Source organism: Antechinus flavipes, chromosome 2 (genome assembly GCF_016432865.1).
Source record: "Antechinus flavipes isolate AdamAnt ecotype Samford, QLD, Australia chromosome 2, AdamAnt_v2, whole genome shotgun sequence".
Lineage (NCBI taxonomy): Eukaryota > Metazoa > Chordata > Mammalia > Dasyuromorphia > Dasyuridae > Antechinus > Antechinus flavipes.
In genome coordinates this window covers 243,483,136-243,493,173 of record NC_067399.1, presented here as the reverse complement: position 1 = coordinate 243,493,173, position 10,038 = coordinate 243,483,136, and the positions used below count along the sequence as shown (strand labels likewise).

General features: G+C 33.6%; 1 protein-coding gene across 1 annotated transcript in view; it reads right to left on the bottom strand.

Annotated features, from left to right (window-relative positions):
• The window catches only part of RTF2 (replication termination factor 2), a 70,410-nt gene that overhangs the window by 45,226 nt on the left and 15,146 nt on the right, over window positions 1-10,038 (bottom strand). Inside the window, exons 4-5 of the mRNA XM_051976634.1 lie at window positions 9,011-9,150; window positions 6,941-7,019 (exon numbers count right to left, since the gene is read on the bottom strand). Coding sequence (XP_051832594.1) covers window positions 6,941-7,019; window positions 9,011-9,150 — 219 coding nt within the window. The remainder of the gene's footprint in view (window positions 1-6,940; window positions 7,020-9,010; window positions 9,151-10,038) is intronic.

The following is a 10,038-nucleotide window of genomic DNA, read 5'->3' as shown; positions in this document are numbered from 1 at the left end:
ATTACTACATGAGGCACAGAACACTGTTGGGAATACAATTAAATTTTCTTTTTAATATAAACAAATCATTAGTAAACAGAAAACCTAGCAACCACATCTCTTAGGAACCCATTTTCTAAAACCATTGCTCATCCTATCTGTTTTAAAGAACTAGGACAATTTCAAACACTACAGCCTTGTGTATTAAATTGGTTATCAAGATAATCAATGGTAGAATGGATAAAAAAGTTGTCATTCACTTGTCAACTATCACCCATGTTCAGACACTCAAGATTTGAAAGCTTCTCTGGCAGAGGTAACAGAATAAAATGGTTCATTAATTCACTGTCAAAGATAAACACTGTCAAAGATAGCCTATGTGAGACAAATATGTGTAGTAATTACAAAGATTAAATCTTAGGACAAAAACCATAATGACTATTACATATTGCAGTTAATACACACTGGAGAGCTTTTCCATTTTAGTGAATTTAAAATTTGGAAACTTTGTAGAACTAGAATTTTGGTTTTTGCATTGGTATTATTTGAAAGAAAATACTGTTTAGACAATTTAATTTTGGCTCTTATAGAAATAAAAAATCTTACAGGTGGAAATCTAGTCCAACTCCCTCCCTGACAGCTTAAGAAATTGAGGCCTACAGAAGTCAAGTGACTTGCTCATAGTACAAAAGAGAGTGATGGAGACAAGAGTACAACTCCAGACCTTTAGTCACTGGCTTTTTCTACTAACCACCTACCTAGTCATTTGCCATATCTCATCAAATTATATTGTGACCAAGAGAACAAGAAATTATATTCAAAAGGCACTAATTTTTCAGATTTTTTCCCAGTATTTCAAAATACTGAAGACTAGAAGCATAACATATCCTACCATTTTAAAAAAATGTAAATTATTGAAAAGATTTAAAAAATTTTAGATTAAAAAAATCCTTATATCTAATTTACTTCCTGATTCAAATACAAACTTTTTAAAAAAATAAATTAAGTTTGTCTCTTCTCTAAAGTTCAACTGGAATAAATTAAAACCCATTCTATCTAGAAAAATGAATACTTACTCCCTTTATCTTAATTAGAGGAATATATAAAATAAAAAATCTGTAAAGAATTGTTCTGCTAGATATTTTCTTCTATTACTGTCAATTCTAAAAATTGCATCTTTATCTAAATTGCATATCTTTTCTCATACCAATACCTAGCACTGTGCTTGACACATAATAAGCATTTAAAAACATGTGTTAAATAAAGTGAAAATTAAGTCAACCAACTCAAAACACAATTTTATATTAATTTAAAATAAATTTTCTGTAATGTACTGACATACTACAAGTACTGGAGAGGGCAAGCACCAATCAGCACCAGAAAATGAAACTGACTATGCTAACAGACAGAAAAGAGCTGGTTAATGGCTATTTCCATTATCAACAAACTTGCCTTCAACTTAAACCTCTACCCTTTATGTTCCATTCATCTTCTGATGTTCAAGAAGATCAAGCTTTGCACAGAAAGACACTTCATTTCTCACCACCTTTCCCAGTGCTTAGGTATACCTTCTTTCCTGTTCCCTGACAGGTCAGGTGTTATGAACCAGAACTCTGAACTTAAAACAAGGATTCTTATAAGGTGTTAAGTCAGTGGAATTATTAAGATAATGTTTGTCTAGTTTAGTGTGGTGCTTAATAGCTCTCTAGTTTAGTACATGTACTCAGTAATTAATATAGTTCCACAAGATTCACACCTATGATAATGGAGTATTTAACAGCCAGCAAGGACTGGACGAGATTCATTCTATCTTCCGTCAAGCTCTTGGTGGCTTTCCTGGGGGACTAGGAGGCTGGAGACAGAGCCAGAGAAGACAAGCGGACTGGAGGAGGGACCTCAAGTTCTCAGAGCCAAGGAGAGAGAGATTCATTTCCATCTTCATCAGCCTTGTGGTGGCTGGTGTGGCCTCCTGCATTTTCTCCACTGAAACCAAGTCCCCTCTGAAGGCCAAAAGAAACCTAGTTAAGCACCAGGGGAAGGAGGCAATAAAGACTTTTGGACTTTAACATCTGTCTATTCTTATGGTGATTACTCTGCTGAAAGGAAGGCTTCTCCAAGACCTCCAGAAAATCAAAGGAGAACACTATAGTCAGGAAGGAAGAATCAGCAAATTTTTTTCTTCCCTTTATCACATCCAGATTCTCCTATCATTCAGTAATCTTTCCTCTTCTGAAAATTACTCTAGTCAGAAATAGCACTTAGTCAATTATCCTGTTTCTATCAGTATATACTAGACCTTAGATCCTCTTCTTTCCTTTCTAAAGAGTTCAGAATTAGGCTCATAGTTTTCCTCTCCACACCAATTACTCCTCTTGTACAAAAGCACTTCAACATACAAGCTGGTGTTCTCTCAAACATTAATCTTCTCAACTCCTATCACCTACTTCTTGACTACTTCAGCCAAAAACAAAGACTGTCATACCACTGATCTCACCATTATACAAAAGTATTTCACTTCACTGATTAAAAAGAAGGATGGAAGAAAGGTAACAAGCATTTACTAAGCACTTATAATGTGGTAGTCACTGTGCTAAGCATTGGAAATAAAAATATAAGAAAAAAGAAAAGACACTCCATGTCTGTGATGACCGTTACATTCTTATGGGGAAAGACAACAAATGTGGCACCATAACAAACAAGGTACCCAGTACAGATAGATACAATATCTGGAAGCCAAGGTTAGTGTTGGGAGGAGAATAAAGGCAGGAGTAACACGTTAATGGGAAAAACTGAATAGAGCTTATGAAGGGATGTTCCAAGCTGAGAAGGCCAAAAGGATGGCTAAATGCTCTAGGAACCATTGGAGGTTGATGAGACAACACGATTTGTAGATCAGAAAGAGGTAGACTGAATAAAATAGTGTAGTCCAAGGCCCCTCACAACAATAATCTAAGAACATAAGACAAAGCAGTCAATGGGAAATAAGAGAAACCATAGTAGGTCATCTTTTTATTGCAAGGACACTAATTAAACTTATAAACAAATAGTAATCAAGGCAATTCAAAAGTTTGAAAAATAGAAGAAATTGCCAGGATGTATAAGTTCTGGATTAAAAAAAAAAAAAAAAAAAAAAAAACACTTTACAAGTACTCAAAAAGAAAACATTCAAGTACTCAGGAACTAGTCAAGATCACACATGATTTAGCAGATACAACTTAAAGGAATAGAGGGCATAGATTATGATATTACAAAAAACAAAAGATATAGGTTTATGACTAGGAATAACTTACATAGTAAAATTGAGTTGTTATCTTGGGGGGGGTGAAATTTTATTGCAACAGAGGACTTGCATGCATTTCTAATGAAATGACAAATAACTAAAATGCAAATACAGAAGTAAAAATAAAAATAAAAAGGTAAATACAAAAGTAAGCAATCAGAAAATACTTTGTAAAGATTAAGTATTAATAGGGGGTGAGAGGGGGAAGAGAAAAAATGATATAACTTAAGACCTATAATATCAAGAATCAGAGAAGGAATTGAATAAATAGGGGTCTTAAGAGTGATTTTTATTATGTTTTGATGATCTTGAAAGGGAAGTAAAGCACACACTGGGGAAGAAAAACAGAGGAATGGGGGAGGCATATATTCTTTCACATAATCAAGAAGCACAAGTTGAAGTGTATATAAATGAGGAAAGGGTAAGGGGGAAAATCATGGTAGTAGCTGAGCATTACTTTCTCACTTTCATCTGAACTGTTCAGGAAATGATAGAATATACACATGCAAATGTTTTGGTACATAAATATATTCAACTCAACAGAGAAACAGGAAGGAACACAGAGAGAGGAAAGGTGAAAATAAAAAGGAAGCAAAACTAAGTATATAGAGGAATGATCTGATGACAGGTTTAGAAGGAAAAAAAGAAAGGGGTATGGGTGAGAGGAACTGAATAGGGCAAGATTCAAGAAACTGTTTTCATCAAACAGAACACTGGTGCTGAACACACTCCTATTCTATCCCCCTCTTTTTCTATGTAAAGAAGGAGATGGGAGCAAAGAAGGAGGTACAATGGGATACAGGGAAATACAGAAAATTTAAAAGCTTTGGCATAAATAAATCCATTGCTGCTAAAATTCAAAAGGAAATAATTAACTGTGGGGAAAAAAACTGCAGCAAGTTTCTTTGATAAGTTTCATTTCTAAGATATGTAAGGAACTGATTCAAATTGATAAGAATAAGAGTTACTCCCCATCTAATAAGCTGCCAAAGGATATGAACAGGAAGTTTTCATAAGAAAAAATTCAAGCTATCAACAATCAAGTGGAAAAAATGCTCAAAATCAATAATGATTAAAGAAATACCAATCAAAGCAATACTATTAAGTTCCATTTTACATCCTTTAGATTGGTAAATTGGGTGGGGGATGGGGGGGAGGAAAATGAATAGAGTTAGAGGAGCTATGAGAAAATAAGTTCACTAATGTACTAATAATGGAGCTGTGAACTGCCTCAGCCATCTTGTAAAGAAATTTGCAAACTATGTCCCCCTTCCCCACCCAAATCATTCAACTGTACATATATGCCTTTGACTCAGCAAATCACTACTAGGCCTATAAGTTATCGTAGGGTATACCTCAAGAAATACCTTAAGGAAATCAAAGAAAAAGGGAAAAGATCCATATATACAAAAATATTTATGGCAACTCTTTTTGTGGTCGCAAACTAGGGGGAAAATAGGAAGTGCCCATCAACTGGGGAATAGCTGAACAAATTGTAACATATGAATGTAAGAGACAACTATTGTGCTAAGAAATAAGGTTTCAGAGAAACTCTGGAAAATGTGTATGAACTAAGGCAGTGTGAAGTGAATATTCAATATTGGAAAAATAATTTTTAAAGACTTATCTGATCAATCCTGAATCCAAAAAATTAATGAAGAAGAATGAACTTCCTTACAAGAAAGTAATGGACTAATATATAAAAATAAAATACAAATTTTTGGACACTGCAAATATAGCAATGGTTTTGTTTCATTATGCAAAACACAAAATCACATTTTTTTATTAGTATTCTCCAATATCGGGCATACTACTTGATATACAGTAATGTGCCACCTAATAAATACTTTTGCATTCATTTATTTATAATGAGTATTTTACTGTGTCTTATCAAAACTTTGTATTCTCCCACTAGAGTTGTTTTCCTTGCAAATAGCAGCTGTGATAAATGTATGTAGAATAAATAAATGGGAAACATTAAGGCTATTTTTCCTGGCAATATTATTATTATTATTATTATTATTATTTTTGCTGAGGAAATTGGGGTTAAGTGACTTGCCCAGGGTCACACAGCTAAGAAGTGTTAAGTGTCTGAGGCTGGATTTGAACTCAAGTTCTCCTGACTTCAGGGCTATGCTCTATCCACTACACCCCCTAACTGCCTCCTGGCAATATTATTATAATAATAGTCAGATGAACTCCAACCTGACATTTCCAACTGTAACGTTAGGACTAGCTTTCTGGAGGTCCTTTGGACGGGCCTTGGTCTCAGCAGGATAGACACCACGAGAATGGTAAAGAATAGAGTCTAGATTCTTTATTCTGACCCAGTCTTGATCTTAGTGCAGGAGGCATGAGAGCTACCACGAGGCTGGTCAAACATAGAACGTCTCTCTTCCAGTCCTTCGTAGCTTTTATATACATACCTTATTGTAATTATCTCATTACAGCATACTGATTATATGTGAACTTAAAGAACCATTACATCTTCATGCTAAGTACTAAGTAAATACATGAACTGGAGAACCATCATCTCATCAATTTCACTGAGTTAACACCTTGTTTCAAGCGGACTTCTCCAGAATTCCTGCTCTCTACACCAACTACCTTTTAAGCATCTCAAACTGGAAGTTCAGTAGACACGTTAAGCTTAACATGTGCAAAACAAAATTCATTTTTTCCTCAAAATTTACTGTCCTCTTGATCCCACAGGCTCCAATGTAGGTGCCATCCTGGTTTCCTCACTATCTTCCACACATATACATATACACACTCTCAAGCTGTTTTCAAAGCCTACTGATTTCATCTTTGCAACATCTCTTGAATTTGCTGCCTTCTCCAGGGACTATGACACCATTCTAGTGCAGGCCCTCATTGTCTCACCTCTTGATCACTACAATAATGAACTGGTAGGTCTGCCTATTTCAGGTCTCTCCTCATTCCAAACCATCCTCCAATCAGCCACTACAATGATTTTCCTAAAATACAGATCTGATCACATCAAACAATCTGCTGATTATCTCAGCAAACTAATATGGCTTCTTATTGCCTTCAAATATAAAATGATCTGTTTGGCTTTCAAATGTTTATAACCTAGCCCTCTCCTACCTTTTCAATCTTCTTAAATCTTACTCCCTTAACATATACCCTTTGATTCAGTGACACTGGCCTGCTGGTTGTTCCCAAACAAGACATTCAATCTCTCAGCTTCAAGCATTTTCTTTGGATATTCCCCATGCCTAGAATGCTTTCCCTCTTGGTTTCCATCAAGTTCCCAAATAAAATCTTACTTTTTGTAGGAAGTTTTCTCTAAACACTCTTAATTCTAGTGCTCGCCCTCTTTAAATTATTTCCTTTTTATGCTACAACATAGTTTGTTTTACATATACTTTGCGTAAGTCTCCCCCATAAAACTGTAAACACTCTGGGGGCATGGACTATTGTTTGCTTTTTTTGTGTGTATCCCCAGTGCTTAGCAGAGTGCCTGGCACACAGCAGGCTCTTACTGTTATCTTGATTGATACTACCACTATCAACACTTATGAACTTTCCTGGCTTATCACAGAGCTATTTGTGACTTCTCAGTTATATAAAGTTGTAGAACCATGCTCTGTGCCAAATCAAATGCTATTCTCAATAAACTATATGGCAGAAATAATGGATTTCATAGAATTTACTTACTGTATGACAAACTTCAGCTTTGATTTCCTTCAAGGCTCGTTCAGAAAATACACAACCACAGCAGCGTAAGAAGCAAAACCTTAAAAATTAAATATAAGAATTATTTATTATTAATACTTACTATAAATAATAATCACAATGTCATCATATTGCAAAGTAACAGCATATTATTACAATTATAATAAATTATAAATACATAATATAAAATATTATGTTATAAATTTGATATTTATTACCTAACATTTGTTGAGCATAATTTGCATTCCTATAATACATCCACATATATCATTTTACAATATCACAGTTTAAAGTGACTGATTCTATATGTAGAAACAAGCCCTGTGAAAAGAGCCATGTCAAAAAGAGAGAGCATCCATCTCCCTTTTTTTTTGTTTAGAAATTCTACTTTTATTCCGTGGAATTACTGTTTCTAAATTTGTGAATTAATTGTCTATAAATCATTGAGGGTTAAATGTATTTTAATAATCTTGCTAGAAAACACATTGTATCCTACAGAAGATTAATATCTTGTAATAAGAAGTTAGATGCCTCCTTTCCTCATGACCCCTTGTGGCTGATTGGGGAAAGACATATACCCCACAAGGCACAATATATGCATAAAGATTTTCCTTATAGAAACCACTCATTCTAGATTTTTCCACAATTCTCATTTCAATAAAAGTGTCTGCACTTAAAAAAAAATCATTTATTTTTAATATACATTGCTTTATGAATCATGTTGTCAGAGAAAAATCAGAACAAAAGGGAAAAACCATGGGAGAGAAAAAAAAAAAAACATAGAAAAAAGAAGTGAATATATCGTGTTAATTTACATTTAATTTCTATGGTTCTTTTTCTGCATTTTCTATGCAAAGTCTACTGGGATTCTTTGAATCACTGAACCACTGACAAGAACCAAGTCTTTTATAGTTGATCATTGCACATTCTTGCTGTTACTGTGTACAATGTATTCCTGGTTCTGCTTGTTTCACCAAGTAACTGTAAATTAACAGTTTGGCTGAAGAGTTGTGAAGACATCTGTCCACAGCAATTTGAAAAGATATTTGACTAATTCATTAGAGGGGACATGATGTATAAAAGTGGAAAGAATACCCATGTGATGAAAGAAATGACTACCTTTTAAGTACTAAAGAGAACAAATTCAAGACTATTTCTTTATTAGTGACAACAAATTTAAGACTATTTCTTTATTACTATCTGCTCGACATAGAGCCAATGCACCAACCGCACGCTCTATAACATTTTTCCACTATGGTAAATTGTAGCTGTAATTACAAGGAAAACAGAATCACTTTATGGGAAACATTTGCCCTTTACTTCCTTTCCCAGGGTCAAGTATATCAGGCAACCAAATAGCTTTAACTGTGTTACATGTGGAAACTAGTGCACAGAAGAGAACATTTAAAAATATACAAAGAACTCTAAAATCCCACATTAAGCTTTCCTACAATAAAACGCTGACTGGGAAGTGAGCAGAACAAGAAGAACATTATACACAGTAACAGTAACATTATGTGATGATCAACTATGACAGATTCAGCTCTTCTTAGCAATGCAATGATCCAAGACAATTCCAAAAGATTTGTGATAGAAAATACTATTCAATCTGAAGAAAGAATGAATGTAGATCAAGGCATACCATTTTCACCTCTTTTTTGATTTTTCTTTCTCATTGTTTTTCCCTTTTGTTATGATTTTTCTTTTACAACATGAATAATAATGGAAATATGTTTAACATGTTTGTATATGTATAACCTATATCAGACTGCCTGTTGTCCTAGGGAGGGAGGAGAGAAGGGAGGGAGAGAGGAAATTTGTAACTCAAAATCTTATCAAAAATTAATGTTGAAAAATATCTCTACATGTAATTGGGAAAAAATACTATTAAGCAAAAAAAAAAAAAAAACCCAAAAAACAAAAAATGCTAATTGGAGTTAGAAGTTACATTACAAATGGATTAATGGTAAATACCCATTTGTGACTTAATAGCACCTTTAGAAGATAAAATCCAAGGCAGGACTTTATACCAATTATTTCAGAATTACTGACCTGTGCCGACCATTCATCTCCAGACCTACAACAGGGCAAATAAATCGAGCACGCTGGAGGTCATCATATTTATCACCTTTTGTATTTCCTTTATCACCACTCCAGGATGGATTATCAGAGAGCTTCAGCTCTGTCACATTCTAGGGAAAAAAAAAAATCAACATTTTAATAGTCAGTTTATATACTATTTCCCCTTAATAATTAATAAAATCAACACCAAAATTATTATTTTGCTCTCTTCCTTCTTATGCCATCTCCTACATAAGGACTATCCTAATCTCCCAATTATTAATGCTTTCTCCCCATCAAAGAAGTTCTCCATATTTACTTATATTTGTGTGTTATTTCTTATTCCACCCATAGGAATGTATCCTTCAGGGTAGGAATAATTTTGCCTTAAAAAAAAATCTTTGTTATCACCAATAAATAATAGATTTGGAACATACTAAATGAATATTAAATGTTACCAAATGAATAAATGAATCATATCATCTAAGTAGCTCCAAATCTGAAGAGAATATTACTCTAAAATTAGGAAAAGAATAAGTGTTTTACTTATCCACAGATGAACTTAGTTCATACATGATCATTTTAAATTTCAATTTTCAACTTAATCTAAGTAACATATTGAATATCTGCTAAATGCAAAGCTCTATTTTACTGTATTTTGAGAGAAAGACATAACTTTCATAATTAAAAATTAAATCTTGAGACAAAAACTCCAATGATCCTAATAATAAAAGTACTTTCTTTTCTCTTTATGAAAGAAATATCACTAATAATAATAAAAATGAAACAGAGTATGACATAACAAGAAAAAAAGAGAATTCTGAGAATTAGGAGACCATCCAGACCCCAACCTTCCCATTGACTAGCTGTGTGACTTTAAAGCAAGTCACTCAATTCTTACACCTCAGTTTTCTCCTGACCAAAATGAAAGGGAAGCATTTGATATTTATATTCCATTTCTGATCTAAAATTCTATAAAATTATTTTCTACATCTAACACAATAGAAACTGTCCATTAA